The sequence below is a fragment of the Lepidochelys kempii genome, chromosome 1, assembly GCF_965140285.1.
Source record: "Lepidochelys kempii isolate rLepKem1 chromosome 1, rLepKem1.hap1, whole genome shotgun sequence".
Lineage (NCBI taxonomy): Eukaryota > Metazoa > Chordata > Testudines > Cheloniidae > Lepidochelys > Lepidochelys kempii.
In genome coordinates, this window is record NC_136380.1 from 1,631,261 (window position 1) to 1,657,578 (window position 26,318).

At 46.5% G+C, this 26,318-nt stretch overlaps 2 protein-coding genes across 2 annotated transcripts; both read left to right on the forward strand.

Moving 5' to 3' along the window:
* Nucleotides 1–499: 499 nt before the first annotated feature.
* LOC140917098 (olfactory receptor 51E1) lies at nucleotides 500–1,498 on the forward strand. The gene has a single exon (XM_073359181.1). The coding sequence runs from the start codon at nucleotides 500–502 to the stop codon at nucleotides 1,496–1,498; it is 999 nt and encodes a 332-aa protein (XP_073215282.1).
* Nucleotides 1,499–16,738: 15,240 nt separating this feature from the next.
* Nucleotides 16,739–20,015, forward strand: LOC140912373 (olfactory receptor 52R1-like). Its single transcript, XM_073346692.1, has 2 exons — nucleotides 16,739–17,049; nucleotides 19,367–20,015. Exons 1-2 carry the CDS (start codon nucleotides 16,739–16,741, stop codon nucleotides 20,013–20,015), a joined length of 960 nt encoding a protein of 319 aa, XP_073202793.1.
* The last annotated feature ends 6,303 nt before the right edge of the window (nucleotides 20,016–26,318 follow it).

The following is a 26,318-nucleotide window of genomic DNA, read 5'->3' on the forward strand; positions in this document are numbered from 1 at the left end:
CCTATGGCACCCAGGTCTTTTCCCTGAGGTATGCTGTCGTTGGGATATTTCTCCCAACCTTTGTCTCGGGAAAAGTTTGTTTTTTTTCACTCTCAGATTTTGAGCAACTGGATGAATGGGGAACTCCCTTCAGTATGGACTCCCTATCCTGGCTCTCATTGCATTGAGGAACAATGATGGATAAACAGTATCCAGACTTGTGTTTCCTGCTGGTGTCTCTTAAGATTCCCCACCACAAAGTGTAGGAATTATTAACGCAGGGAACACCACAAAATATAGAATTGGATTTAGTAGGATCATTGTTAATAGTTATTTCTCTGAGTAATTAAATATAATTTTTCAGTGCGTTCAGAGAGATTAATCTGGTTCTCCATGAGAACAGCCTCCACTAGTACATGCGGTGTCTCGTATTAACGTTGTCTCTCCATTTAGGCATTTCTGCTGTGACCATCACCCGAGACCCTGGGAACACACGGAAAGTGAGAGGAACATACAGTGCATGCAGGAGACAGCCTTATGCCTCAGAGCTGGACACCTTCTCCCCTGCTCCATGTCAGAATTCAACACAACCGACTTCACCAACCCCTCCACCTTCATCCTGCTGGGCATTCCTGGCCTCGAGGCAGCCCATGTCTGGATCTCCATCCCCTTCTGTGCCATGTACGCGATAGCCATCTTGGGGAACTTCATCATCCTGTTCATCGTGAAGAGGGAGCCAAGCCTGCATGGGCCCATGTTCTATTTCCTGTGCATGCTGGCCGTCACTGATCTGGTCATGTCCACATCCACCCTGCCCAAAATGCTGAGCATCTTCTGGTTCAATTCCAGGGAGATCAATTTCAGTGCCTGCCTCACCCAGATGTACTTCGATCACTCCTTCTCAGGGATGGAGTCTGGAATCCTTGTGGCCATGGCTTTGGATCGCTACGTGGCCATCTGCCATCCTCTGAGACATTCCACCATCCTGACACGCCCCCTGGTGGCCAAGATCGGCCTGGCCGTGGTGCTGCGCAGTGGAATAATCGCATTACCCTACCCGTTCCTGGCAAGGCGGTGGCCATATTGCAGAACCAACATCATCCCCCACTCGTATTGTGGGCACATAGCTGTGGTGAAGCTGGCCTGCGCTGACATCCGCATCAGTAGTTACTACGGCCTGTTTGATCTTTTCTCTGTGAATGGAATGGATGCGTTTTTTATCGCTGTGTCCTATACTCAGATCCTCTGGGCCATCTTGCGCCTTCCAACAAAGGATGCCCGGCTCAAAACCTTTGGGACCTGCATCTCTCACCTTTGTGCCATCTTTGCTTTGTACATCCCAATTTTCTTCTTCTCTCTTTCGCATCGGTTTGGCCACAATGTGCCACTGTATTTACGCGTTCTCATTACTAGTGTGTACCAGGTGGTGCCCCCTGTGCTACACCCCATGATTTACGGGGTGAGGACCAAAGAGATCCGGGGCAGGCTGCTCCAGCTCTTTACTCATAAAGAGATCTAAATATTTTCTCCTTGTGCTCTGGCTCTCAGATTGATCTTTGTACAGAGCTGGCTGGTACATGGTGTATGGACCTGGGTCCCTTCCCTTAATCACTTACTGGACAGACAGAGAGACATTAAACCCTTTCCTGTCCTTACTGTTCTCTGTCAATGTGATTAACTGGGGAGTTAGTCTATGAACACTTCACTGGGTTGCCAGCTTTCTTATTGCCGGTAGCTGGATCCCTGAAATTACAATCTTGCCCCAACTCTTCTGTCAAGCCTTGACACTGCTGTGTGTCTTTCTCCCAAATGCCCTGACCCTGTCACTTGCTCCTGTCTTCCCTTCCCCTTGTCAGCTGTGACCCACTCATCTCTAAAACCAATATGTTCTCACATCTTACGGCAAGTTAATTAAGGGACAGTGGTTTGTGTTAAAATGATAATGTTTATTCTAAATTTGTTACTAATTCTGTGGAGAGAGGTTTCAGAGTAGCAGCCGTGTTAGTCTGTATTCACAAAAAGAACAGGAGGACTTGTGGCACCTCAGAGACTAACACATTTATTTGAGCATAAGCTTCCATGCATCGGATGAAGTGAGCTGTGGCTCACGAGAGCTTATGCTCAAATGAAAGTGTCAGTCTCTAAGGTGCCACAAGTCCTCCTTTTTTTTCTGTGGAGAGAGAGACCTCGTCAGGACTCCTGGGATCTATCTCAGCTCTGGAAGGGGAATGGGGTATAGTGTGTCACAGCAGGAGGCAGATACATCTTGGGTCTAAATGAGAAGACCAGAATGCCCTTACTGGGTAAAGCCAATGGTCCATGTAGCCCAGTAGCCTGTCTTCCAACAGTGCCCAGTGCCAGGTGCTTCAGCGAGAATGAACAGAACATGGCAATCCTCATGTGATTCGTGTGAAGCAGCTCGACAGGAGGGGGCAGAAGCCCCGAGCCCGGGGTGTCTCAGCTTCATCTGGCAGGAGTTCAAGCCTCCAGCCCCAGTAGGAGCTGCCGGGGGAGGGGAAGAGCCTTTAGGGGCTGCTCTCTTCCTTACATCTCCCTTTCCCTTTGTGCAGATGGAGATGGGTTGCACTGCGCCACTGTTACAGTCGCCGCACCAGTGGTCTGCTCCCTCTTTGCCCATCTCCTTGGGCCACAGGCCATAACAGAGGACCAGCCAGAGGATCCTCATGTGTCCACTACCCCTTCCCGCACTGTGCTGTGGGATGAGCGTCACCGTTTTCTGGTGGACACCAGTGATTTCAAGGGTAAGGTGAAGCTCCCTCTCCAGCGTTGGGAAGACTTCCATCTCGTCCTCTTGGCCATGAGGGCTGTTTTGGAGAAGTGGAGGGGAACTGTGAGGCAGGACATCCTACTCTACCGGTGGGGTTGCAATTTCGGTGACAAGCCTTTCAGGTTAGTCAGTGATTGTTGCAAGGCCGGCTGGGGATCCTCCTACCCACAAGGGTCCTCCTCAGCCCTCAGAATGAAGCCAACCACCTTTTCATCATTGAACAACAGAGGCTCTGGGGTGGGTCTCCACTGTTGCCAGGTGATCTCCTTCCTTTGTGACACAGGGTACTCTTTGGCTTGCCTGCAGGAAACCTGCATGGATCCAGGTGCCGAGACCAGTTGGCAGCTGGAGTGAGGGGACCGGGTATATTTTAGACCCCTCAGAGCTCATGTGGCTGGGGTTGTTCTCCCCTGACCTACAGCCTGAGATGCTGGGAGTTGCCAAGGTCGTCCCTGGTTGCCTGCTGCACCTCCAGGCCTGTGTGGAGGGGCTGACATTGAATCTGTTCAGTGTTTACCCCCTGAATGCAGGCTTGGAGTGGGTGTGTTTCTGTTAACAGGTTTCTGCCTCCCTAGGCACCTTGGATGCTCAGTAGTGCCTGGGCCTGGGTGGGGATTTTAATACCACCTTTGAGAACGGGTAGTGATGAATGGCTCAATGTCTAGATGGCAGCCGTTATCAAGTGGAGTGCCCCAAGGGTCGGTTCTGTGGCCGGTTTTCTTCAATATCTTCATAAATGATCTGGAGGATGGTGTGGATTGCACTCTCAGCAAATTTGCAGATGGTACCAAACTAGGAGGAGCGGTAGATACGGTGGCAGGTAGGGATAGGATACAGAGGGACCTAAACAAATTGGAGGATTGGGCCAAAAGAAATCTGATGAGTTTCAATAAGGATAAGTGCAGGGTCCTGCACTTAGGACAGAAGAATCCCATGCACCGCTACAGACTAGGGACTGAATGGCTAGGCAGAAGTTCTGCGGAAAATGACCTAGGGGTGACAGTGGACAAGAAGCTGGATATGAGTCAACAGTGTGCCCTTGTTGCCAAGAAGGCCAATGGCATTTTGGGATGTATCATAAATATAAAGGGAAGGGTAAACCCCTTTAAAATCCCTCCTGGCCTGAGGAAAACTCCTCTCACCTGTAAAGGGTTAAGAAGCTAAAGGTAACCTCGCTGGCACCTGACGAAAATGACCAATGAGGAGACAAGATACTTTCAAAAGCTGGGAGGAAGGAGAGAAACAAAGGGTCTCTGTCTCTCTATATGCTGCTTTTGTCGGGGATAGAACAGGAATGGAGTCTTAGAACGTTTAGTAAGTAATCTAGCTAGGTATGCATTAGATTATGATTTCTTTAAATGGCTGAGAAAAGAATTGTGCTGAATAGAATGACTATTTCTGTCTGTGTATCTTTTTTGTAACTTAAGGTTTTGCCTAGAGGGATTCTCTATCTTTTTAATCTAATTACCCTGTAAAGTATCTACCATCCTGATTTTACAGAGGGAATTTCTTCATTTCTATTTACTCCTATTTCTATTAAAAGTCTTCTTGTAAGAAAACTGAATGCTTTTTTCATTGTTCTCAGATCCAAGGGTTTGGGTCTGTGGTCACCTAGGCAAATTGGTGAGGATTTGTATCAAACCTTGTCCAGGAAGTGGGGTGCAAGGTTTTGGGAAGTATTCTGGGGAGAAAGACGTTTCCAAACAGCTCTTCCCCAGTAGCCAGTATTTGTTTGGTGGTGGTAGCGTCCAATCCAAGGACAAAGGGTGGAATATTTTGGACCTTGGGGAAGTTTTTGACCTAAGCTGGTAAAGATAAGCTTAGGAGGTTTTCATGCAGGTCCCCACATCTGTACCCTAGCGTTCTGAGTGGGGGAGGAACCTTGACAGGATGAATAAGTAGGGGCATAGCCAGCATATCGAGGGACGTTATAGTTCCCCGCTATTCGAGTTTGGTGAGGCCTCATCTGGAGTACTGTGTTCAGTTTTGAGCTCCACACTTCAAGAAGGATGTGGAAAAATTGGAAAACGTCCAGTGAAGGGCAACAAAAATGATTAGGGGACTGGAACACATGACTTATGAGGAGAGGTTGAGGGAACAGGGATTGTTTAGTCTGCAGAAGAGAAGGATTAGGGGGGATTTGATAGGTGCTTTCAACTACCTGAGAGGTGGTTCCAAAGAGGATGGTTCTAGACTATTCTCAGTGGTAGAAGATGACAGGACAAGGAGTAATGGTCTCAAGTTGCAGTGGGGGAGGTTTAGGTTGGGTATTCGGAAAAAAGTTTTTCACTAGGAGGGTGGTGAAACACTGGAATGCGTTACCTAGGGAGGTGGTAGAATCTCCTTCCTTAGAAGTTTTTAAGGTCAGGCTTGACAAAGCCCTGGCTGGAATGATTTTTTGGGGGATTGGTCCTGCTTTGAGCAGGGGGTTGGACTAGATGACCTCCTGAGGTCCCTTCCAACCCTGATATTCTATGATTCTATGGAGCTGAATTACTCAAAGCTTGAGAGCAGCCAGGCCTCTGCAGGCATCCTCAGAGAGATGGTCAATCATCACTCCCTGCAGGACGTCTGGCATGACCAACACCCGGATGACAATTTTGCTTTTACCTTTGTCCAGGTGGAGGTCAATCGGTTACGCTACTCCTGGTTGGACTGCATGTATGTATTTTGTTTCCATCTTGCCTGGGCCCACTCCTCCAGCATTCGACTGGCCCAGTTCTCTGCCCACCATTTAGTGGTCACGATGGCTTCTTTCATCTCGGATCTCACCTGGGGCTCTTCACCCTTCAGACCCGCTCTGTGCATACTCCAGGAGGTGGGGGGCCCCCTTATTGCCTACTGCTCGGGTTTTCCTTGAACAGGTCCTACAAGAGGTTGCTCCCCATCTACCCCTCACCCCAGGACCTCTGGAATTCTTGATTTGGCTCCTGTCCCATGAGTCCCTCTGCCCCCCCTCCCCTTCATAACCAAGGTGGGCTGCACGCCCTGCAGCTGGTTTATTTCTGAATTTCAACAAGGGAACAACTTTACATGCTCCGTTTCCTGAGATGTCCTGATACCAAGTGGCGGGACCTAGTACCACCTTTTGTAGGTGAGGAACCCCGGTGGGCCAGAAAGTACTCCAACCTGGTCCCACGGCACATGGGGGATATCGGTTGGTGGCTCCTTCATGGAGCCATGAGCATAGGCATGTATGTGGCACAGTTCACCCCCATTCCAGATGCCTCCCCATTTTGTGGCATGAGACAAACCCTGGCACATGCCTATCTAGAATGTGCAAGATTGCAGCCCCTATTCCAGCTCCTCCACAACTTCCACAGAAGTTTCAGGCTGCACTTTTCTCCACACCTTGTCATATATGCTCACTGCCTTTGCTCACATATAGGATGCTACCTGCAGGTCCCTTGTGTTACAGGAGAATATACTCTAATATGAATCTGTACATTTATTCATAAAAGAAATAATCCAACCTATAAGAAACTAATAAACTTATAAGAAAAGATATGAGGTCAAGCAAATACTATACTATAGGCTGCCACAGTGGCAGGCTGCTGGTTGATAATGGCTAGGGACTTAGAAGAGACGGAGGGGGAAGGCACGTCTGTGTTGGGGTGAGTTACAAATTGAAAGAGAGAGCTGGACCTAAATGAAGCAGGAGAAGAGAAAGAGAGAGAGAGAGAGAGAGAGAGAGAGATGGGATGAGACCCACTTGAGCAGATACTCCCTTGACTAATTCTGGAAGAACTCGGTGGAACTCTGATGCCAGTCATCTCTACTATGAAACAGGCTTAAAAACTCAAACCATGTCTCTGTGCATAATTATCTTTTAACCAGTAATCTCTCTTTTTTAATAAATCTTAGTTTAGTTAATAAGATTTGGCTCTAAGTGAGCATTTGGAAATATCCATTCATCTGGGAGGTGATGTGTAGAATCCTTTTGGATTGGTAGAACTTTATTATACGATGAACAAGATTATCAATAATCATCACCATACTTGTCTTGGCTATCTGGGTGGAAGCCCAAGGTTGGGTTGCTTTAGGGGAACTATGTTTTGGCTTCTGTATAAGCAGTAAAGCATTGCAAAACACTGTTTTGTTGTTGCCTTGGTAAGTCCAAGTAGTAGAATAACCACCCATTTTGGGGATTTTCAGCCATTCATGATTTTACTGACCTCTCTCATATCCCCCCTGAGTCGTCTCTTTCCCAAGGTGAAAAGACCCATTCTCATTAATCTCTCCTCCTACGGCAGCTGTTCCCTACCCCTCATCGTTCTGATTGCCCTTTTCCCTAACTTTTTCCATCCCAATATCTCTTTCTGAGACGGGAAGATCAGCTCTGCAGGCAGTAGTTTAGGTGTGGGCGTACCATGGATTTAGATAGCGGCAATATGATATTTTCACTTTTATTATCTTTCCCTTTCTGACTGATTCCCTGAAGTACATGGAGGGGATGTTTTCAGAGAACTATCCACAATGAAGCCAAGCTCTCTTTCTTGAGGGGTAACCGATAATTTAGACCCCACCACTGGATATGTATAGTTGGGATTATGTTTTCCAATAGCCATTATGTTGTCCACAGGTTCCTGGAGCATACTTTCTCCCTCCTGCAATGAATGGTTTCTCCTGCAAATGGAGACTGTCTGTCTGCTGCAGCCTTAGCCCTGAAACTCATGAGTCCACTCTGCCACCCTTGTGCCTCTGTTCTTCCCCAGCTTCTCCTGACTCACCCAGTCTCTCTGGTTTTGAAGGGCTGAACAAAACTTCCTTCTCTGATCCCTCTTCTGTGGCATTGGAAAAGGCACAGAGAAAGGCAACAGAAATTATTAGTGGTATGGAATACTGTCCATATGAGGAAAGATTAAAAAGTCTGGGGCTTTCAGCTTGGAAAAGACATGATGCAAGTGGGATATCATGGAGCAGGTCCTCAAAGAATCAATCCTGAAGCACTTGCATGAGAGGAAAGTGATCAGGAACAGCCAGCATGGATTCACCAAGGGAAGGTCATGCCTGACTAATCTAATCGCCTTTTATGATGAGATTACTGGTTCTGTGGATGAAGGGAAAGCAGTGGATGTATTGTTTCTTGACTTTAGCAAAGCTTTTGACACGGTCTCCCACAGTATTCTTGTCAGCAAGTTAAGGAAGTATGGGCTGGATGAATGCACTACAAGGTGGGTAGAAAGCTGGCTAGATTGTCGGGCTCAACGGGTAGTGATCAATGGCTCCATGTCTAGTTGGCAGCCGGTATCAAGTGGAGTACCCCAAGGGTCGGTCCTGGGGCCGGTTTTGTTCAATATCTTCATAAATGATCTGGAGGATGGTGTGGATTGCACTCTCAGCAAATTTGCGGATGATACTAAACTGGGAGGAGTGGTAGATACGCTGGAGGGGAGGGATAGGATACAGAAGGACCTAGACAAATTGGAGGATTGGGCCAAAAGAAATCTGATGAGGTTCAATAAGGATAAGTGCAGGGTCCTGAACTTAGGACGGAAGAACCCAATGCACAGCTACAGACTAGGGACCGAATGGCTAGGCAGCAGTTCTGCGGAAAAGGACCTAGGGGTGACAGTGGACGAGAAGCTGGATATGAGTCAGCAGTGTGCCCTTGTTGCCAAGAAGGCCAATGGCATTTTGGGATGTATAAGTAGGGGAATAGCGAGGAGATCGAGGGACGTGATCGTTCCCCTCTATTCGACATTGGTGAGGCCTCATCTGGAGTCCTGTGTCCAGTTTTGGGCCCCACACTTCAAGAAGGATGTGGATAAATTGGAGAGAGTCCAGCAAAGGGCAACAAAAATGATTAGGGGTCTAGAACACATGAGTTATGAGGAGAGGCTGAGGGAGCTGGGATTGTTTAGCCTGCAGAAGAGAAGAATGAGGGGGGATTTGATAGCTGCTTTCAACTACCTGAAAGGGGGTTCCAAAGAGGATGGCTCTAGACTGTTCTCAATGGTAGCAGATGACAGAACGAGGAGTAATGGTCTCAAGTTGCAGTGGGGGAGGTTTAGATTGGATATTAGGAAAAACTTTTTCACTAAGAGGGTGGTGAAACACTGGAATGCGTTACCTAGGGAGGTGGTAGAATCTCCTTCCTTAGAGGTTTTTAAGGTCAGGCTTGACAAAGCCCTGGCTGGGATGATTTAACTGGGAATTGGTCCTGCTTTGAGCAGGGCGTTGGACTAGATGACCTTCTGGGGTCCCTTCCAACCCTGATATTCTATGATTCTATGATTCTATATGAGGTCTTTAAAATAATGCCTGATGTGGAAAAAAATGCGTCAGGAAGGGTTATTTACTCCTTCAGATACCAGAAGACCTGAGGGTCACGCAATGAAATGAATAGGCAGCAGTTTTGAAACAAAAAAAAAAAAAAAAAAAGAATTTCTTCACAGTCAACCTGTGCAATTTTGGGCCAGAGGATGTTGTGAAGGCCAAGACTGTAATAGGATTCCAGTAGAGCTAGATAATGTCAATCAATGGCTATTGGTCAGGATGGGGAGGGATGGTGTCCTTAGCCTTTCTTTGCCAGATTCTGGGTGTGGGTGACATCAATCACTTGATGATTTCCATGTTCTGTTCATTCCCTCTGAGGCACATGGCACTGGCCACTCTTGGCAAACAGGTTACTAGGCTACATGGACCATTCGTCTTATCCAATATGGGCATTCTAATATTCGTATGTAGTCCCAAGATTTATCTGCCCCCCACTGGCACCCACTCCCCTTCCAGAGCTGAGACGTGGTGTCACATGGAAACCACTGACAGGTGCTTTACAGACTATTGCTCACTCTTTCCAGGAGGTATCCCCCTTTTACAGATGGGAAAACTGAGGCAGCAGAAGGGGAAGTGTCTTGAGCCACGACCATCTCCCACGAGTCCCTCACTGCCAATCCATACCTGGCTCATACAGTGCACGCAGCAGCACAGAGGTGTGGTGTTCTCTCTCCCTTTATTTCTCTAGTGAGGGAATTTCCCCTGATTTCCATGGGGCTGCACCCACTTGCAGCAGCTGAGGATTTGGCCCAAGCCAATGAACTCGAGATAAAGCATCAGCAGGGACCAGTAAGCTGGGAGCAAAGCGTCCCATCTCTGCCACGGAGTCGCTGGGTGAGCTTGTCACTGTACCACCAGAATCACTGCTGCCCTCTGAACCACAACCTCTACGGGCAGTAGCTGAAGATTATTCTTTATTGTTTCTAGTGTGCCCTGATCCGGGCTGCAGAATCACACACTGCTTTGGTTTGACACCCTGCAGCAGATCCTTGGGCTCGATGCATTATGTATCGAGAAGTGCGCTGTTTCCCTGGAGCTAGAATCCAGGATGTGACCGAGTGTCTGTCAAGACTGATCAAGACATCGGACCGCTACCCCAGATGTAAGTGGGGAAGTGAGATTCGGGTCGGAAACACAAGGAAGAGGTTACAAGTCAGGAACCCTCCTGATTCATACCGAGAAAGCAGGGCAATCGGCTAGTTATCTTAGATGCATGTACACAAATGCAAGGAGCCTGGGAAACAAGCCAGAAGAATTGGAAGTCCTGGCACAGTCAAGGAACTATGCTATGATTGGAATAACAGAGACTTGGTGGGGTAGCTCACATGACTGGAGCCCTGTCATGGGTGGGAATAAACTGTCCGGGAAGGATGGGGGGTGGGGGGAGAAAAGGTGGGGGAGTTGCTAGTGTGTAAGAGAGCAGTCTGATTGCTCAGAGCTCCGGTATCTAATTATTATCTAATTATAAATCTATTTATAAATAATTATAAATCTGTTTTCTATTTTTTTACTTAATACAGGATGTTGTTTGAAAAGTAAAATGGAAATCTGCTCAGGCTGATGTATTGTCCTCTCCCCATTGAGGGAGGGGCAGACTGGGAAATAAAGTTACAAAAGTCAGGCTTTTGGCCAGGTACAGCTCTTGGGTCCTAGGCTGGGGAGCTGGGGGGAACTGGCTGGAGCCTCTCTATTTTTGTTTCATGGATGGCTGGTGAAAGCATTCATGTAACTGCAGCTGGGTGTGTCCCTGTTTGTCTATAGCTATGTAAGTGCAAGACCTGAGAGGATTGCAGCTTGTCACAACCTCACAGTGTGAGAGGGGGCTCAGACTCGTATGCTGGAGGGTTCGGCTGTCCCCAGTTCCAGGTTGCACCCCAGGGAATCCCTTTCCCACCCTGCAGTGAACAGGCTCTGCAAGACTGTGAGTCCGTTTCCTCATTGTCATGTGGTCATGAGACAGAGAGACCGTGGTAATGGAAGGGAAGTCAGGACACTTGGGTTCTATGAGTCAGTCTCTGTGTGACCTCGGGCAAGTCATGTCTCCCCGTGCCTCAGTTTACCGATCAGAGAAATGGGGATGGTTCAGAGTGACTTTCCCTTGCTAGGTGTTTTGAAGATCCCTCAATGAAAGGTGCAACACAGCAAAATGATAGTTACTGATGAGAAGTACTGATCTCTGATGACTTACTGACAGCCCCATGTGTTTTCTGTAAGTGCTTGTCTCTCTCTTACTCAAATTTCCCGAGATCTGTTGGTCCACTGTCTTCCATCTACCCATCTATCTTGACAATTTACAGGATATCAGATCCTCTGGAGAGTTAGGCATTATCCCTAGTTTTTTTACTCATCACCTCTACTTTTGTAATATGTACACACAAACATACAAAGCAGTCAATTCCTCTCTGACTCGGTACAGAGCCCACGAGTTCTCATCTCCCTTTGGGAATGTTCCTTAATTACTGTTTACTCCTGAAGCTGGACAATTAGCACCAAAGTGGAGACATACTTGTCTACAGCCTGTTTACATTCAGGTCCTCCCTTCTCCTCTGGAGTCTGAGCGAACCCCACTGGGATTACACAGAGCTATATTATAAACTGTGCATGCTGTGTGTTGGCTCTCGGCGTGGGATGTTGCTGGAGATGCTGGGGTGAGAGAGGTGTGGGTCACGGCTACCTGAGGGGGATTCCTTGGGAGGACACTTCCGTCTCAGAATTCACAGGTATCATCTTTTGCTGAGAGGCTGATTGTCAAACCCTGAGTAATGTGGGTGTGGTGGGATAGAGAGTAAGTCTGTGGTCCTTGAAACGTCCCAGGGCCCTTGCTCTAAGTTATGAGTTTGCTTAAGAATCAGTGGCCAAAATGTCATTCTTTACTGTGCACCCCTGCTCATCCCGCCTGATGGACTACAGCCCCGAGGTGGTGAATTTCAGTGGCACAGTGAATCCTTCAGGATGAAAGATGTTATTAGATGTGCAATACAAGGCCAAATTCTGAGACCACGACCCGTGCTGTGCTCAGGCCCCAGAGAGGCAAAAATCCCCTTGTAGAAAGAACCCAGAACAGACTTCAGGAGCCAACTGTGTGTTAATGCACAGACACTGTCACCTGCTCCTCTTGTATTTCAGGACTCTGTCTGTTAATGGGGAGAGGGACAGGGGCTGTTACCTGACTTTTATCTGCTGGAAAGCTTGGAGGTGCTAGAGCTCCTCAGTAGAACAGTAATGAGAATTTTTAACATGGGTGACACATCCTTTCTCCTTGCTTCATTCTAGAAGTCGGCTGAACTGTTCTGCCTGAAACTTTCAAAAAACAATACTGCTCGAAGCAGACACCCAGCTTGGGAAATCTCAGTCCAAACACTGAAAATTTGGCATACTTATAAGCAACTCGAAATGAGGTCTTCTAATGGAAGGTGTCAGACAGCATTACCTATGGGTGATGTCACCAGCACCACCTGCAACGGCCAATCCATTTGTGAATAACATTCTTCTATCCCCCTCTCTCCAATGATGTTGGTAGCCTGGAGTTCTGGAGGCAAAATATGAATTACATTAGCAATTATCTTTACTTAATGTTATATGGTCAGACTTTCAATTTAACTAAACAGTCCCTAGTTCATGTTATGAGACACATTAAATATAAATGCCTGTTCTACTTTCTTTATCAATAGATCCATAGGGTTTAAGGTCAGAAGGGACCATCTGATCATCCTGTCTGACCTCCTGTAAAACACCGGCTCATTACATTTCACTGAGTTACCTCTGGATTGTGCCAAGTCTTCTGTGTATTTGAAGACCACTATCATGTCCCCCATTAATCTCCACTTTTCCAAATAAACATACTGGTTCCTTCTGCTTGCTCATACGGCTTGTATTCCATCCTTTGCATAACATTTCTTACTGGACTATGTATACTTTCCAGTTTCTCTACATTCTTTCTATACATTGGTGAGCAGAATTGGACACATTACTCCAACTGAGACCTAACCTGCACCAAGCAGAGGAATACTATCATGTACCATGACTTGCACGTGATACTTCTGTTAAGGTAACCTAACATTACATTTGCCTTTTTTGAAACAGCAAAAAAATCCAAACCCCAGACAGATGTAGCTATATCATAGAATCATAGAACTGGAAGGGACCTCAAGAGGTCATCAAGTCCACTCATGGAAGGACCAGAAGCATTTATAACATCCCTGACGGATGTTTCTCTAACCTGCTCCTTGAAACAACCTTTTAGGTATTTGAAAACTGTTATCATGTAACCCCTCAGTCTTCTCTTTTTCAGAATACACAAACCCAATTTGTTCAGTCTTCCCTCAGAGGTCATGTTTTCAAGACTCCTAATCTTCCTTTTCTCCAGCTGTTCCAGATCATTTTGAATGTTTATCCGATTCTCCAAAGGACTTCTTCAACCCCTCCCAACTTGGGATCATCTGCTAATTTAATAAGGGTACTCTCTATGCCATGAAATAAATTGTTGATGAAGACATTGAAAGGAACTGAACCCAGAACTGACCTCCCCACTTGTTATATCCTTCCAGCCTGATGGTGAACCATTGATAATTACTCTCTGGGAGCAGTTTTCCAACCAGTTATGCACCCACCTTATTATTTTAGCTCCATCGAGGTTGTATTTCCCTAGATTCTTAATGGGAAAGTCATGCAATACTGTATCAAAAGGCTTACTAAAATTGAGATATACTACACCTACTACTTCCCCCCATCCACAAGGCTTGTTACCCTGTCAAAGAAAGCTATCAGATTGGTTGGACATGATTTGTTCTTGACAAATCCATGCTATCACTTATCATCTTATTATCTTCCAGATGTTTTCAAATTGATTCCTTAATTATTTGCTCCCTTATCTTACCTGGTACAGAAGTTAAGCTGACTGGTCTGTAATTGCCAGAGGTGCCCTTAGTTCCCATTTTATAGATAGGCACTATATGTGCTCTTCTCCAGTCTTCCAGAATCTCCCCTGTCTTCCATGACTTTTCAAAGATAATAGCTAATGGCTCAGATATCTCCTCAGTCAGTTCCTTGAGTATTCTAGGATGCATTTTGTCAGGCTCTGGTGACTTGAAGACATCTGACTTGTCCAAGTAACTTTGTACTTGTTCTTTCCCTTTTTTAGCATTTGAACCTACCCCATTTTCATTGGCATTCTCTATGTTAGGTGTCCAAACACATCAACTGTCTTAGTGGAAACCAAATCAAAGAAGTCATTAAGGACCTCTGTCATTTCCACATTTTTTGTTATTGCTTTTCCCTCTTCATTTAGTAATGGAACTACAGTGTCCTTGGTCTTCCGATTGCTTCCAATGTATTTGTAGAATGTTTTCTTGTTATGGTTTCTTGTTTCCTTTAAGTATCCAGCTACTTTGGTCGCGTTTTGTGCGTTGGCCTTTCTAATTTCGCTCCTACATGCATGTGTTATTTATTTGTTTATATTTCTCCTTTGTAATTTGACCTTGTTTCCACTTTTTTAGGATCCTTTTTTCTTTTTTTAAATCACTGAACATCTCCTGGTTAATCCACTGTGGTCTCTTGCTATACATCCTATCTTTCCTATGCAGTGGGATAGTTTGCTCTTGTGCCCTTAATAATGTCTCTTTGAAAAACTGCCAGATGTCTTCTATTGTTTTTCCCCTTAGACTTGCTTCTCATGAGATCTTACGTAACAGCTCCCTGAGTTTGCTAAAGTCTGCCTTCTTGAAATCCATTGTCTTTATTTTGCTGTTTTCCCTCCTACCATTCTTTAGAATCATGAACTCTATCCTTTCATGATCACTTTCCCGCAAGCTGCCTTCCACTGTCCATTCGCAACCAGTTCCTCCTTCTATGTCAACATCAGGTCTAGAACAGCCTCTCTCCTCGTAGCTTTCTCCCGCTTATGGAACAAAAATTTGTCTCCAATACATTCCCAGAACTTGTTGGATCATCTGTGCCCTGGTGTAGACAGCATGAGATTAATTCTTCCATCGACCTAGCTACCATCTCTCGGGGATTACCTATGCAGAGGGGAGAACCCCTTCCCTCTGTGTAAGTAATAATTATATTAAAGAGCTAGGGAAGCATGGTTGTAGAATTTAAAATGTAAACAACCCTTCAAGCAGATCTTCCAGAAAAACATCCAGTCTTCATCTGCCAAGTTGGGGAAATGGCGAATCCAAGACTTTTCCTCTCAGTGTGTCCCAGTCTTTAATAACCATTAGTGTGAACTATTTGGCCCTAATTTCAAGCTGGAATTTGCCTGGCTTCAGTTTCCAGCCCTTTGGTCTTGCTCAGCCTTTCTCTGGTAGATTACAGAACCCATTATTACCCAGAGTTTTCTCCCCATAAAAGTCTCCACTTGGGCATTTTATTGATAAGTTAAAGAGATATACACCTTCAAGTCTAACGATCCGGCTTTTTCTCCATCCTCCAATCATTTTTGTGGCTCTTTTCTGCACCCTCTGCACGTTTTCAACATTTTTTTTTCAAATTTGGACTACAGAACTGGATGCAGTTTGTTAAACCACTCCCATGCACAGAGGTAAAATCCTTCCCCTGCACCAACTCACCAACTCAACATTTTCCCCTAATAAATCAAATACCGCTGAGAATTCAAGGTACGTTGCATCTGTGTTGTTCCCTTAATCCACCAAATGTGTACCCCATTCAACCAATGTGTGCTCTCATAAAAGGATGAAATCAGGTTTATTTGACAAGATCTGTTTTGCATAAACCCTGTTGGTGACTGCCATTACTTACATTTCTAGACTTTTTTTGAACTAATCCCATACCAGCTTTTCCATTCTTTCGTAACCTTGTCAATTATTTTATGAAAAAAAAACACCCTTTCCCTTTCTTTCTTAATACTTTACATTTAACACAGGAAGTGACATAAAACTTTTCTAGGATTTCTCTTGTTCTTAATATACTTAATAACTTCCTTTTTGTGATCCAGAACCCTGCCAAACATGGAGTTTTCCCTGATGTCTTAATTTCACTTATCAATTTTCTTAACTTCCAATTTCTATTCTTGGCTCTATATTTTCCCTTTTGCCTCTTTGTTACATATTACTTCCCACCTCTTCAATTGCTGCCTTCACTTTACCACTGAACTGAGTTTTTACCCAAGCTTGTTCACTTTGTTGACTGTGGAATCATGAGTTTTCCATTTCTTAATAAACTTTTATCAAAGAATCTCTCAGCACATGTTTTCCCAAAAGTTTGTTTTTTTCCCCTCTGAGATTTTGAGCAACTGGATGAATGGGGAACCCCCTAAGGTATAGACTCCCTATACCGGCTCTCATTGCCTGAGATAATGATGGATAACCAGGATCCACACTTGTGTTTCCTGCTGGTGCCTGTTCGGGGTCTCCCACCACAAACTGTAGGAACTATTAATGCAGAAAGCACCACAAAATATGGAATTGGATTTAGTAGGCTTATTGTTCATAGTTATTTTCTCTTAATAATGAAAATGTAATTTTTCAGTGTGCGAGCGATCAATGTGCTTCTCCAATGAGAACAGCTTCCAGTAGTGCATGCAATGTTTCATATTAACATTGTCTCTCCATTCAGGCATTTACACTACGGCCATCACCTGAGATCCTGGGAACACACAGAAAATCAGGGATCATACGGTAAATGCAGGAGACACCCTTATGCCTCAGAGTTGGACACTTTCTCCCCTACTCCATGTCAGATTTGAACACAACCAACTTCACCAACCCCTCCAACTTCATCCTGCTGGGCATTCCTGGCCTAGAGGCAGCACAAATATGGATCTCCATTCCCTTCTGTGCTATGTACTCCATAGCTGTCTTGGGAAACTTCACCATCCTGTTGATCGTGAAGAGGGAGCCGAGCCTCCATGGGCCCATGTACTATTTCCTCTGCATGCTGGCTGTCACTGACCTGGTCGTGTCCACGTCCACCCTGCCCAAAATGCTGAGCATCTTCTGGTTCAGTTCCAGGGAGATCAGTTTCAGCACCTGCCTCACCCAGATGTACTTCATAGATTCATAGATATTTAGGTCAGAAGGGACCATTATGATCATCTAGTCTGACCTCCTGCACAATGCAGGCCACAGAATTTCACCCACCACTCCTAAAAAAGACCTCACACCTATATCTGTGCTATTGAAGTCCTCAAATTGTAGTTTGAAGACCTCAAGGAGCAGAGAATCCTCCAGCAAGTGACCCGTGCCCCATGCTACAGAGGAAGGCGAAAAACCTCCAGGGCCTTCCAATCTGCCCTGGAGGAAAATTCCTTCCCGACCCCAAATATGGCGATCAGCTAAACCCTGAGCATATGGGCAAGATTCATCAGCCAGATACTACAGAAAATTCTTTCCCGGGTAACTTGGATCTTACCCCATCTAAAAACCCATCACAGGCCATTGGGCCTATTTACCATGAATATTTAATTACCAAAACCATGTTATCCCATCATACCATCTCCTCCATAAACTTATCGAGTTTAATCTTAAAGCAAGATAGATCTTTTGCCCCCACTACTTCCCTCGGAAGGCTATTCCAAAACTTCACTCCTCTGATGGTTAGAAACCTTCGTCTAATTTCTAATCTAAATTTCCTAGTGGCCAGTTTATATCCATTTGTTCTTGTGTCCACATTGGTATTGAGTTTAAATAATTCCTCTCCCTCTCTGGTATTTATCCCTCTGATATATTTATAGAGAGCAATCATATCTCCCCTCAACCTTCTTTTAGTTAGGCTAAACAAGCCAAGCTCCCTGAGTCTCCTTTCATAAGACAAGTTTTCCATTCCTCGGATCATCCTCGTAGCCCTTCTCTGTACCTGTTCCAGTTTGAATTCATCTTTCTTAAACATGGGAGACCAGAACTGCACACAGTATTCCAGGTGAGGTCTCACCAGTGCCTTATATAACGGTACTAAAACCTCCTTATCCCTACTGGAAATACCTCTCCTGATGCATCCCAAGACGACATTAGCTTTTTTCACAGCCATATCACATTGGCAGCTCATAGTCAACCTATGATCAACCAATACTCCAAGGTCCTTTTCCTCCTCCGTTACTTCTAGTTGATGCGTCCCTAGCTTATAACTAAAATTCTTGTTATTAATCCCTAAATGCATGACCTTACACTTCTCACTATTAAATTTCATCCTATTCCTATTACTCCAGTTTACAAGGTCATCCAGATCCTCCTGTAGGGTATCCCTGTCCTTCTCTAAATTAGCAATACCTCCCAGCTTTGTATCATCTGCAAACTTTATTAGCACACTCCCACTTTTTGTGCCCAGGTCAGTAATAAAAAGATTAAATAAGATTGGTCCCAAAACTGATCCTTGAGGAACTCCACTGGTAACCTCCCTCCAACTTGACAGTTCACCTTTCAGTAGGACCCGTTGTAGTCTCCCCTTTAACCAATTCCCTATCCACCTTTCAATTTTCCTATTGATGCCCATCTTATCCAATTTAACTAATAATTCCCCATGTGGCACAGTATCAAACGCCTTACTAAAATCTAAATAAATTAGATCCACTGCGTTTCCTTTATCTAAAAAATCTGTTACTCTCTCAAAGAAGGAAATCAGGTTGGTTTGGCACGATCTACCTTTTGTAAAACCATGTTGTATTTTGTCCCATTTACCATTGACTTCAATGTCCTTAACTACCTTCTCCTTCAAAATTTTTTCCAAGACCTTGCATACTACAGATGTCAAACTAACAGGCCTATAATTACTTGGATCACTTTTTTTCCCTTTCTTAAAAATAGGAACTATGTTAGCAATTCTCCAATCATATGGTACAACCCCTGAATTTACAGATTCATTAAAAATTCTTGCTAATGGGCTTGCAATTTCGTGTGCCAATTCTTTTAATATTCTTGGATGAAGATTATCTGGGCCCCCCGATTTAGCCCCATTAAGCTGTTTGAGTTTCGCTTCTACCTCAGATATGGTGATGTCTACCTCCATATCCTCATTCCCATTTATCATGCTACCATTATCCCTAAGATCCTCTTTAGTCTTATTAAAGACTGAGGCAAAGTATTTGTTTAGATATTGGGCCATGCCTAGATTATCCTTGACCTCCACTCCATCCTCAGTTTTTAGCGGTCCCACTTCTTCTTTCTTTGTTTTTTTCCTATTTATATGACTATAGAACCTTTTACTATTGGTTTTAATTCCCTTTGCAAGGTCCAACTCTACTTGACTTTTAGCCTGTCTCACTTTATCCCTACATATTCTGACCTCAATAAGGTAGCTTTCCTTACTGATCCCTCCCTTCTTCCACTCCCTATATGCTTTCTGCTTTTTCTTAATTACCTCTCTAAGATGCTTGCTCATCCACTTCGTTCACTCCTTCTCAGGGATGGAGTCTGGAATCCTTCTGGCCATGGCTTTTGATCGCTATGTGGCCATCTGCCATCCCCTGAGACATTCCACCATCCTGACAAACTCTGTGGTGGCCAAGATAATCCTGGCCGTGGTGATGCGCGGTGCCGTACTTGCATTACCCTACCCCTTCCTGGCGAGGCAGTGGCCATATTGCAGAACCAACATCATCCCCCACTTCTTTTGTGGGCACATAGTCGTGGTGAAGCTGGCCTGTGCTGACATCAGCATCAGTAGTTACTATGGGCTGTTTGATCTTTTCTCTGAGATCGGAATGGATGTGTTTTTTATCGCTGTGTCCTATACTCTGATCCTCCGGGCCATCTTCCGCCTCCCCACAAAGGATGCCCGGCTCAAAACTTTTGGAACCTGCATCTCTCATCTTTGTGCCATCTCAGCTTTGTACATCCCAGATTTCTTCTCCTCTCTCTTGTTCCGGTTTGGCCACAATGTGCCACTGCATTTCCTTGTTCTCATTGCCAGTGTGTACCAGCTGGTTCCCCCCATGCTACACCCCATTATTTACGGGTTGAGGACCAAAGAGATCCGGGGCAGGCTGCTCCAGCTCTTTACTCACAAAGAGACCTAAATATTTACTTCTTATACTCTGGCCCTCACACCGAGGTCCATGCAGAGCTGTCTGGTGCGTGGCCCTGCGCGCCTTTCCTGAATCACTTACTGGACAGACAGAGACATTAAATATTTTCCTGTCCTTACTGGACTCTGTCAATGTGATAAACTGGGGAATCTGTCTGTGTACAATATCCTGGCTTGCCACCTTTCTAATTGCTGATAGCTGGATCCCTGGAATTGCAATCTTGACCCATCTCTTCTGTCAAGCCTCGCCCCTGCTCTGTGTCTTTCTCCCAAATGCCTTGCCCCGTCACTTGCTCCTGTCTTCCCCTCCCTTGTCAGCTGTGACCTACTCATCTCTAAAATCAATATGTTCGCACATCTAATGGCAAGTTAATCAAGTTACAGTGGTTAGTGTTAAAATGTCAATGTCTATTCTTACTTTGTTACTAACTCTGTGGAGAGAGAGAACCCGTCAGGACTCCTGGGATCTATCTCAGCTCTGGAAGGGGAATGGGGCATAGTGTGTCATAGCGGGAGGCAGATACATCTGGGGTCTAAATTAGAAGACCAGAATGGCCACACTAGGTAAGACCAATGGTCCATGTAGCCCAATAGCCTGTCTTCCGACAGTGCCCAGTGCCAGGTGCTTCACAGGGAATGAACAGAACATGGGAATTCCCATGTGATTCGTGTGAAGCAGCTCAGCAGAAGGGGGCAGCAGCCCTGAGCCCAGGCTTTGTCAGGTTCATCTGGCAGGAGTTCAAGCCTCCAGCCCCAGTAGGAGCCATGGGGGAGGGGAAGAGCCCAGGTTGCCCTGGCTGGTGTGGTAGAAGCCCTCAGCTCAGTCCGCCCTGCTCCTGGCCGCAGCCACAGATTGGAGGCAGGAGCTGTGGAGGGATGGGAGGCAGAGAAGCCCTACTCGTTTTTGTCCCCCCCATCTTCCATACTGCTGCCCCCAGGGGTCGACTCATTTCCCCTGTCCTTGGTTGAACTTCAGAGGGTGGTTTTTTTCTCTCTCCTCTCCCTGACCCTTTAGGGGCTGCTCTCTTCCCTCCACCTTCCTTACCTCTTATGGAGATAGAGACGGGTGGTATGGTGCCACCTATACAGTCCCCGCACAGGCATCCTCAGAGAGATTGTCAATAATCACTCCCTGGTGGGTGTCTGGCATGACCAACACCCGGATGACAATTCCACCTTTACCTTTGTCCAGGTGGAGGTTGATAAGTTTTGCCACACCTGGTTGGACTGCATGTATGTATTTTGTTTCCACCTTGCCCAGGCCCACTCCTCCAGCATTCAACTGGCCCTGGTCTCGGCCCACCACTCAGTGGCCGTGATGGCCTCTTTCATCTCGGAGCTCACCTGGGGCTCTTCAGCCTTCAGATCCCACTACGCATACTCCAAGAGGTGTGGGCCACCTTATTGCCTACTGCTCAGCTTTTCCTTGAGCGGGTCCTACAAGAGGGGGCTCCCCCTTGACCCCTCACCCCAGGACCTCGGGAATTCTTGATTGGGCTCCTGTCTCATAAGTCACCCTGGCCCCCTCCCTTTCATAACCTAAGCCAGCTGCAAACTCTGCAGCCAGTTCATTTCTAAATTCAACTGGGGGAACAAGTTCACATTCTCATGCTCCACGTGCTTTACTTTCTCAGATGCCCTGATACCAAGTGGTGGGACCTAGTACCACCTTCGGAGGGTGAGGAACCCTGGTGGACCAGACAGTACTCCACCCTGGTCCCACGGCCAACCAGGGATATCGGTTGGTGGCTCCTTCATGGAGCCATGAGCACAGGCATGTACATGACACCGTTCAGCCTCATTACAGATGCCTGCCATTTTGTGGCTTGAGGTAGACCCTGGCACACGCCTCTGTAGAATGCGTAAGGTTGCAGCCTGTAGGGGACTGTGCAAGACTTTGTTACAGCCTAGCTAGGGAACCACCACTTTCTCGAGGCCGCCCGGTTACTGTAAAACATGGAAAACCAACTTTAACTGCTTTTAGGCTTATTTTGTCTGCCTTGCATGGCCCGTTGCCAGGTTGCAAAAAAAACCCTTAAAAAGTACCTAATTATATATTCATAAGCTGTTTCTGTGTACTGCTTATTATGGCTAGCTAGTTGCCCCTTTGTCGGACTCCATCCAGGCAAACCTCCTGTGCTGGGTTCTCCGCCTCCGTAAGTGCAATGCTTAAAGTCCCATTGTAAATGTGCCATTCCTGCGCCTTGGCCCAAGAAGTAGTGACCTCCCAGGAGGAGCGCGTCCAGGAGCTAAAGCGATGGTGTGAAGTGTTTGTTGCTCGGGTGGCGAATAAGCAGCACCTTAAGCATGGGCGGCAACCAGTGACCACCACCCAGGTACGTGCGGTGACCGCTTTCCCCTCTTGGGATACCGAGACTTGGGATGGGAACATTTGGGACGCCTCGTCCTCGGAGGAGGAATCCCCCGTGGTGGCTCTGGTGCGGCTGGTAAGGGAGCTACGGGTGCAGGGAGGCGCCCTGCAGCCACAGCTCATACATACATTTAAAACGAGTGAGTTGCAGGAAACTGTGAAGACATTCCGACAGGAGCCCGGGGAGGGCGTCATGCAGTGGCTCATGCGGGTCTGGGACAATGCAGGCAACACGGTTCTGCTGCTCCCTTATGAATTTCAGCAATTGGGCGTTCATAGAATCATAGAATCATAGAATATCAGGTTTGGAAGGGACCCCAGAAGGTCATCTAGTCCAACCCCCTGCTCAAAGCAGGACCAATTCCCAGTTAAATCATCCCAGCCAGGGCTTTGTCAAGCCTGACCTTAAAAACCTCTAAGGAAGGAGATTCTACCACCTCCCTAGGTAACGCATTCCAGTGTTTCACCACCCTCTTAGTGAAAAAGTTTTTCCTAATATCCAATCTAAACCTCCCCCACTGCAACTTGAGACCATTACTCCTCGTTCTGTCATCTGCTACCATTGAGAACAGTCTAGAGCCATCCTCTTTGGAACCCCCTTTCAGGTAGTTGAAAGCAGCTATCAAATCCCCCCTCATTCTTCTCTTCTGCAGGCTAAACAATCCCAGCTCCCTCAGCCTCTCCTCATAAGTCATGTGTTCCAGTCCCCTAATAATTTTTGTTGCCCTTCGCTGGACTCTCTCCAATTTATCCACATCCTTCTTGAAGACTCTCAGGTACGTGCACAATTGGCGAACCCGACGCAGCCGCAGGACAAGAGGCAGCCCATTGACAGCCCCTCTTTGTACCGCTGGTTGGTGGCTGCAGTATGTTATGAATTATACCTCATTGGTCACGCACACAAACTGCTACCAATTATACCTGATAGGTCACGCACAGGAAATGCTGCAAATTATACCTGATAGGTCATGCACAGTTCGAGTCTAGGCTGAGGCACACGAGCAAAGTCCACAACTGCAGAGTTCCCAAAGATACTAAGTTTATTACGCTCGAGCCTGGTGCCCCGCTGCTAATCTGGAGGGGACCCCGACCGAATGCAGGTTATACGGAGATTATAGACCTTTTAAGAAAGCATGTTGCCCTCATGCATCGGAAAGCTTAGCCAATAGACAAACCCTTCCCTTATCTACCACCTATCTCTGCTAAGTGCATCCTCCGTGCTAAACCATTACTTCAACTAGACAACATGGTCCTAAAACAATGCACCAGTAACCTTTCTTATCAGGATGGGAGGCTCGCATCAAGGCCAGGAGGCAGGGAGTTAGGAACAGACAAAGAACAGAAACCGGGAGTCAAGACAGTCTGGAAACAAGGAGGGGCGGGGTTCACAGGAATGCAATATCTAAGGAACACTCCTCCTGGTGCATGATGTGTTTGCTTTTAGACAATGGTGGGCCTCAAACCAAAATGAAGTCACATATGCACATATGCTAACTTTTCCTTAACAAGTAAAGGCGGCCTACTCCTTGGTGGGGGAATTGGAAGCACGGGTGCACCCCTGGAAGACTGTTCCGGAGGGGGTGCAAGTCCTCCGCCAGCTGGGGATGGCCTGGGCTGTCGCCATGGGCGGAGAGGCAGGGCCAAACAACATACCAGTAACAAAATCAATCAAGGCCACTGTTTTACGCCTGGCTCCTAATGAGTTAAAACCTTGCTGCCTAGCAGTTGTCATGGCAGAGAACGGGTGAGTGGGAGATTTGGCAGCCACCCTACAAAACAAAGTACCAAAATAATAAATACATAAATAAAGCAAACCAAGCCGGCGGAGCCCTCTGCCCCTCCCACCAAGTAAAAACTGCCAAGCCCCTACTGAGGGAATGGCGGGTCCTCCGCCCCATGTGTTGCGGCGGCCACACTCGGTAGGGAAGCGGGGGACCAACGCCCCTATGTACCCCTAGCGATCCGCTGGCCAAAGGAAGGCGTCCAACATGTTCTAGCTTTAATAGAAACGGGTGCCAAAGTTACCATTTTGCACTCCGCGCAGGCCCAGGGCCAAGCTGCTGTGGTAAAAAGCCTCAAAGGAGCAAAAACTCCAGCATATAAAGTCACTGTCACCCTCACCCTGGAAAAGGCACCCCCGTTTCGGGCCACGTTCTTGACAGCCGCAGTCAAAAAGTATATACTAGGCATTGACGTCCTGCAAGGCCACTCGGTAAATACCCAGTACGATATCTTTGCATTTAAACATCCCCAGTCCGGAAACCAGCACCCTGAGCAAGACTAAGTAGCACGTACTGGCTAACGTGTGTCAAACATTACGGCAGCAAGAACCACAAGCCGCTGTAGTCCTCACCACTAAAAAAAAAATGGGCATACGTACTCCCCAAAAAACCCCACTATCCCCGCATGGTCTCACTTTCCCGCTTGTCGCGACGCTCCTTATAAGCACTGCTGCAGCCATCTCCTCACCCATAAACACCTGGCTGGGGCTGGCTCGCAGTGCTGTAAATGCGACATCCTTTTGCCTACCGCATTGTTCACTATAAGTGCGGTAATGAAAACCTGTTTCATCGGCGTCTGTGCAGCACCGACCCTGGTCCAGCACTATTCCCTACTAAAAATAATTAATAAAACTTTTACGTATACAAACTTGTATGCATTGGGGCCAGCTCAATATAAACTGGATGCCTCTCTGTATTCCTTTTAGCTTGCCAGTGTAACGCTTGTTCCTTCTTGTATGTAATTTGTAAATGCTTCTCATGTTAAAGCAAACCTCACCAATAAAAAGCTTATATATAATAAAAGTATAAAAATCTCCTTTGCATATGGGCATATAAAATTGCCTGCTGGGTGATTTCTTTCCTGTGGCAGGCATGCTTATTCCTACATCCTGGCCAATAGTTCTTGGGGCCCCTGCACTCTTGGTCGGATGGCCCCCCTTATTTTTCCGTATCCCCCACAGGTGCCTGCCCGCCACAGGAGGAATGCCATCCCCCTTAATTCCACCTGTAAATTGGATGTAACCCTATTCTCCAAGGCCGAAGCCGCAGCCCTGGCCTCTTCCTTAATTAGTATTGCTGGGCTAATGGTGCACAATTATCATGCGGTAAAGCACCTTGCCTGTACCCTGGCAAAAGCCATCAACCTGACCTCTACAATCCTCGCACTCCTCTCACATGAGTTGGGCGAGGTAGGCCAGGGAATGCTACAAAACAGGCTGGCTGTGGATTATTTACTCCTGCGCCACGGCCACCCGTGCCAAAACTTTGCTAGCACGTGCTGTTTTAATGTAACCAGTGCAAGGCCTTCCGTTGAGGCCAACTTATTGCGCTTCTGGAAGTTAGCAAAGGGCATCCACCAGCAGCAAGGGGATGCCTGGCTTTGGTCCTGGCTTTCCACTTTACAGGGGTGGGCAGCACATCTAATCCAGGGCCTCCTTATAGGCCTCATTTGCCTTATTAGCTTGTATTTTTGCTGCCTTTGTGGCCGCGGCTTCATGTCCCAATGCTGTGCGCGCTCCACCCACTATGCTTCCGCCTGGTCCCTAACATCGCTCAAAAAAGCAAAAAAAAAAGCGTAAAAAACTGTGAAAACCTTTGTTACAGCCTAGCAAGGGAACTTCCACTTTCTCAAGGCTGCCCGGTTACTATAAAATATAAAAAAAAGCTTTAACCGGTTTTAGGCCACTTTTGTCTGCCTTGCATGGCCCGTTGTCAGGTAGCAAAAAGCACCCTTAAAGAAATACCTAATTATATATTCATAAGCTGTTTCTGTGTACTGCTTAGTATGGCTTGCTAGTTGTTCCTTCTTCGGACTCTGTCCCAGGCAAAGCTCCGGTTTGCTGGGTTCTCCGCCTCTGTAAGAGCAAGGCTTCAAGTCCCCTTTGCAAATGTGTCACTAGCCTTCAATAAAGCCAATAACTCG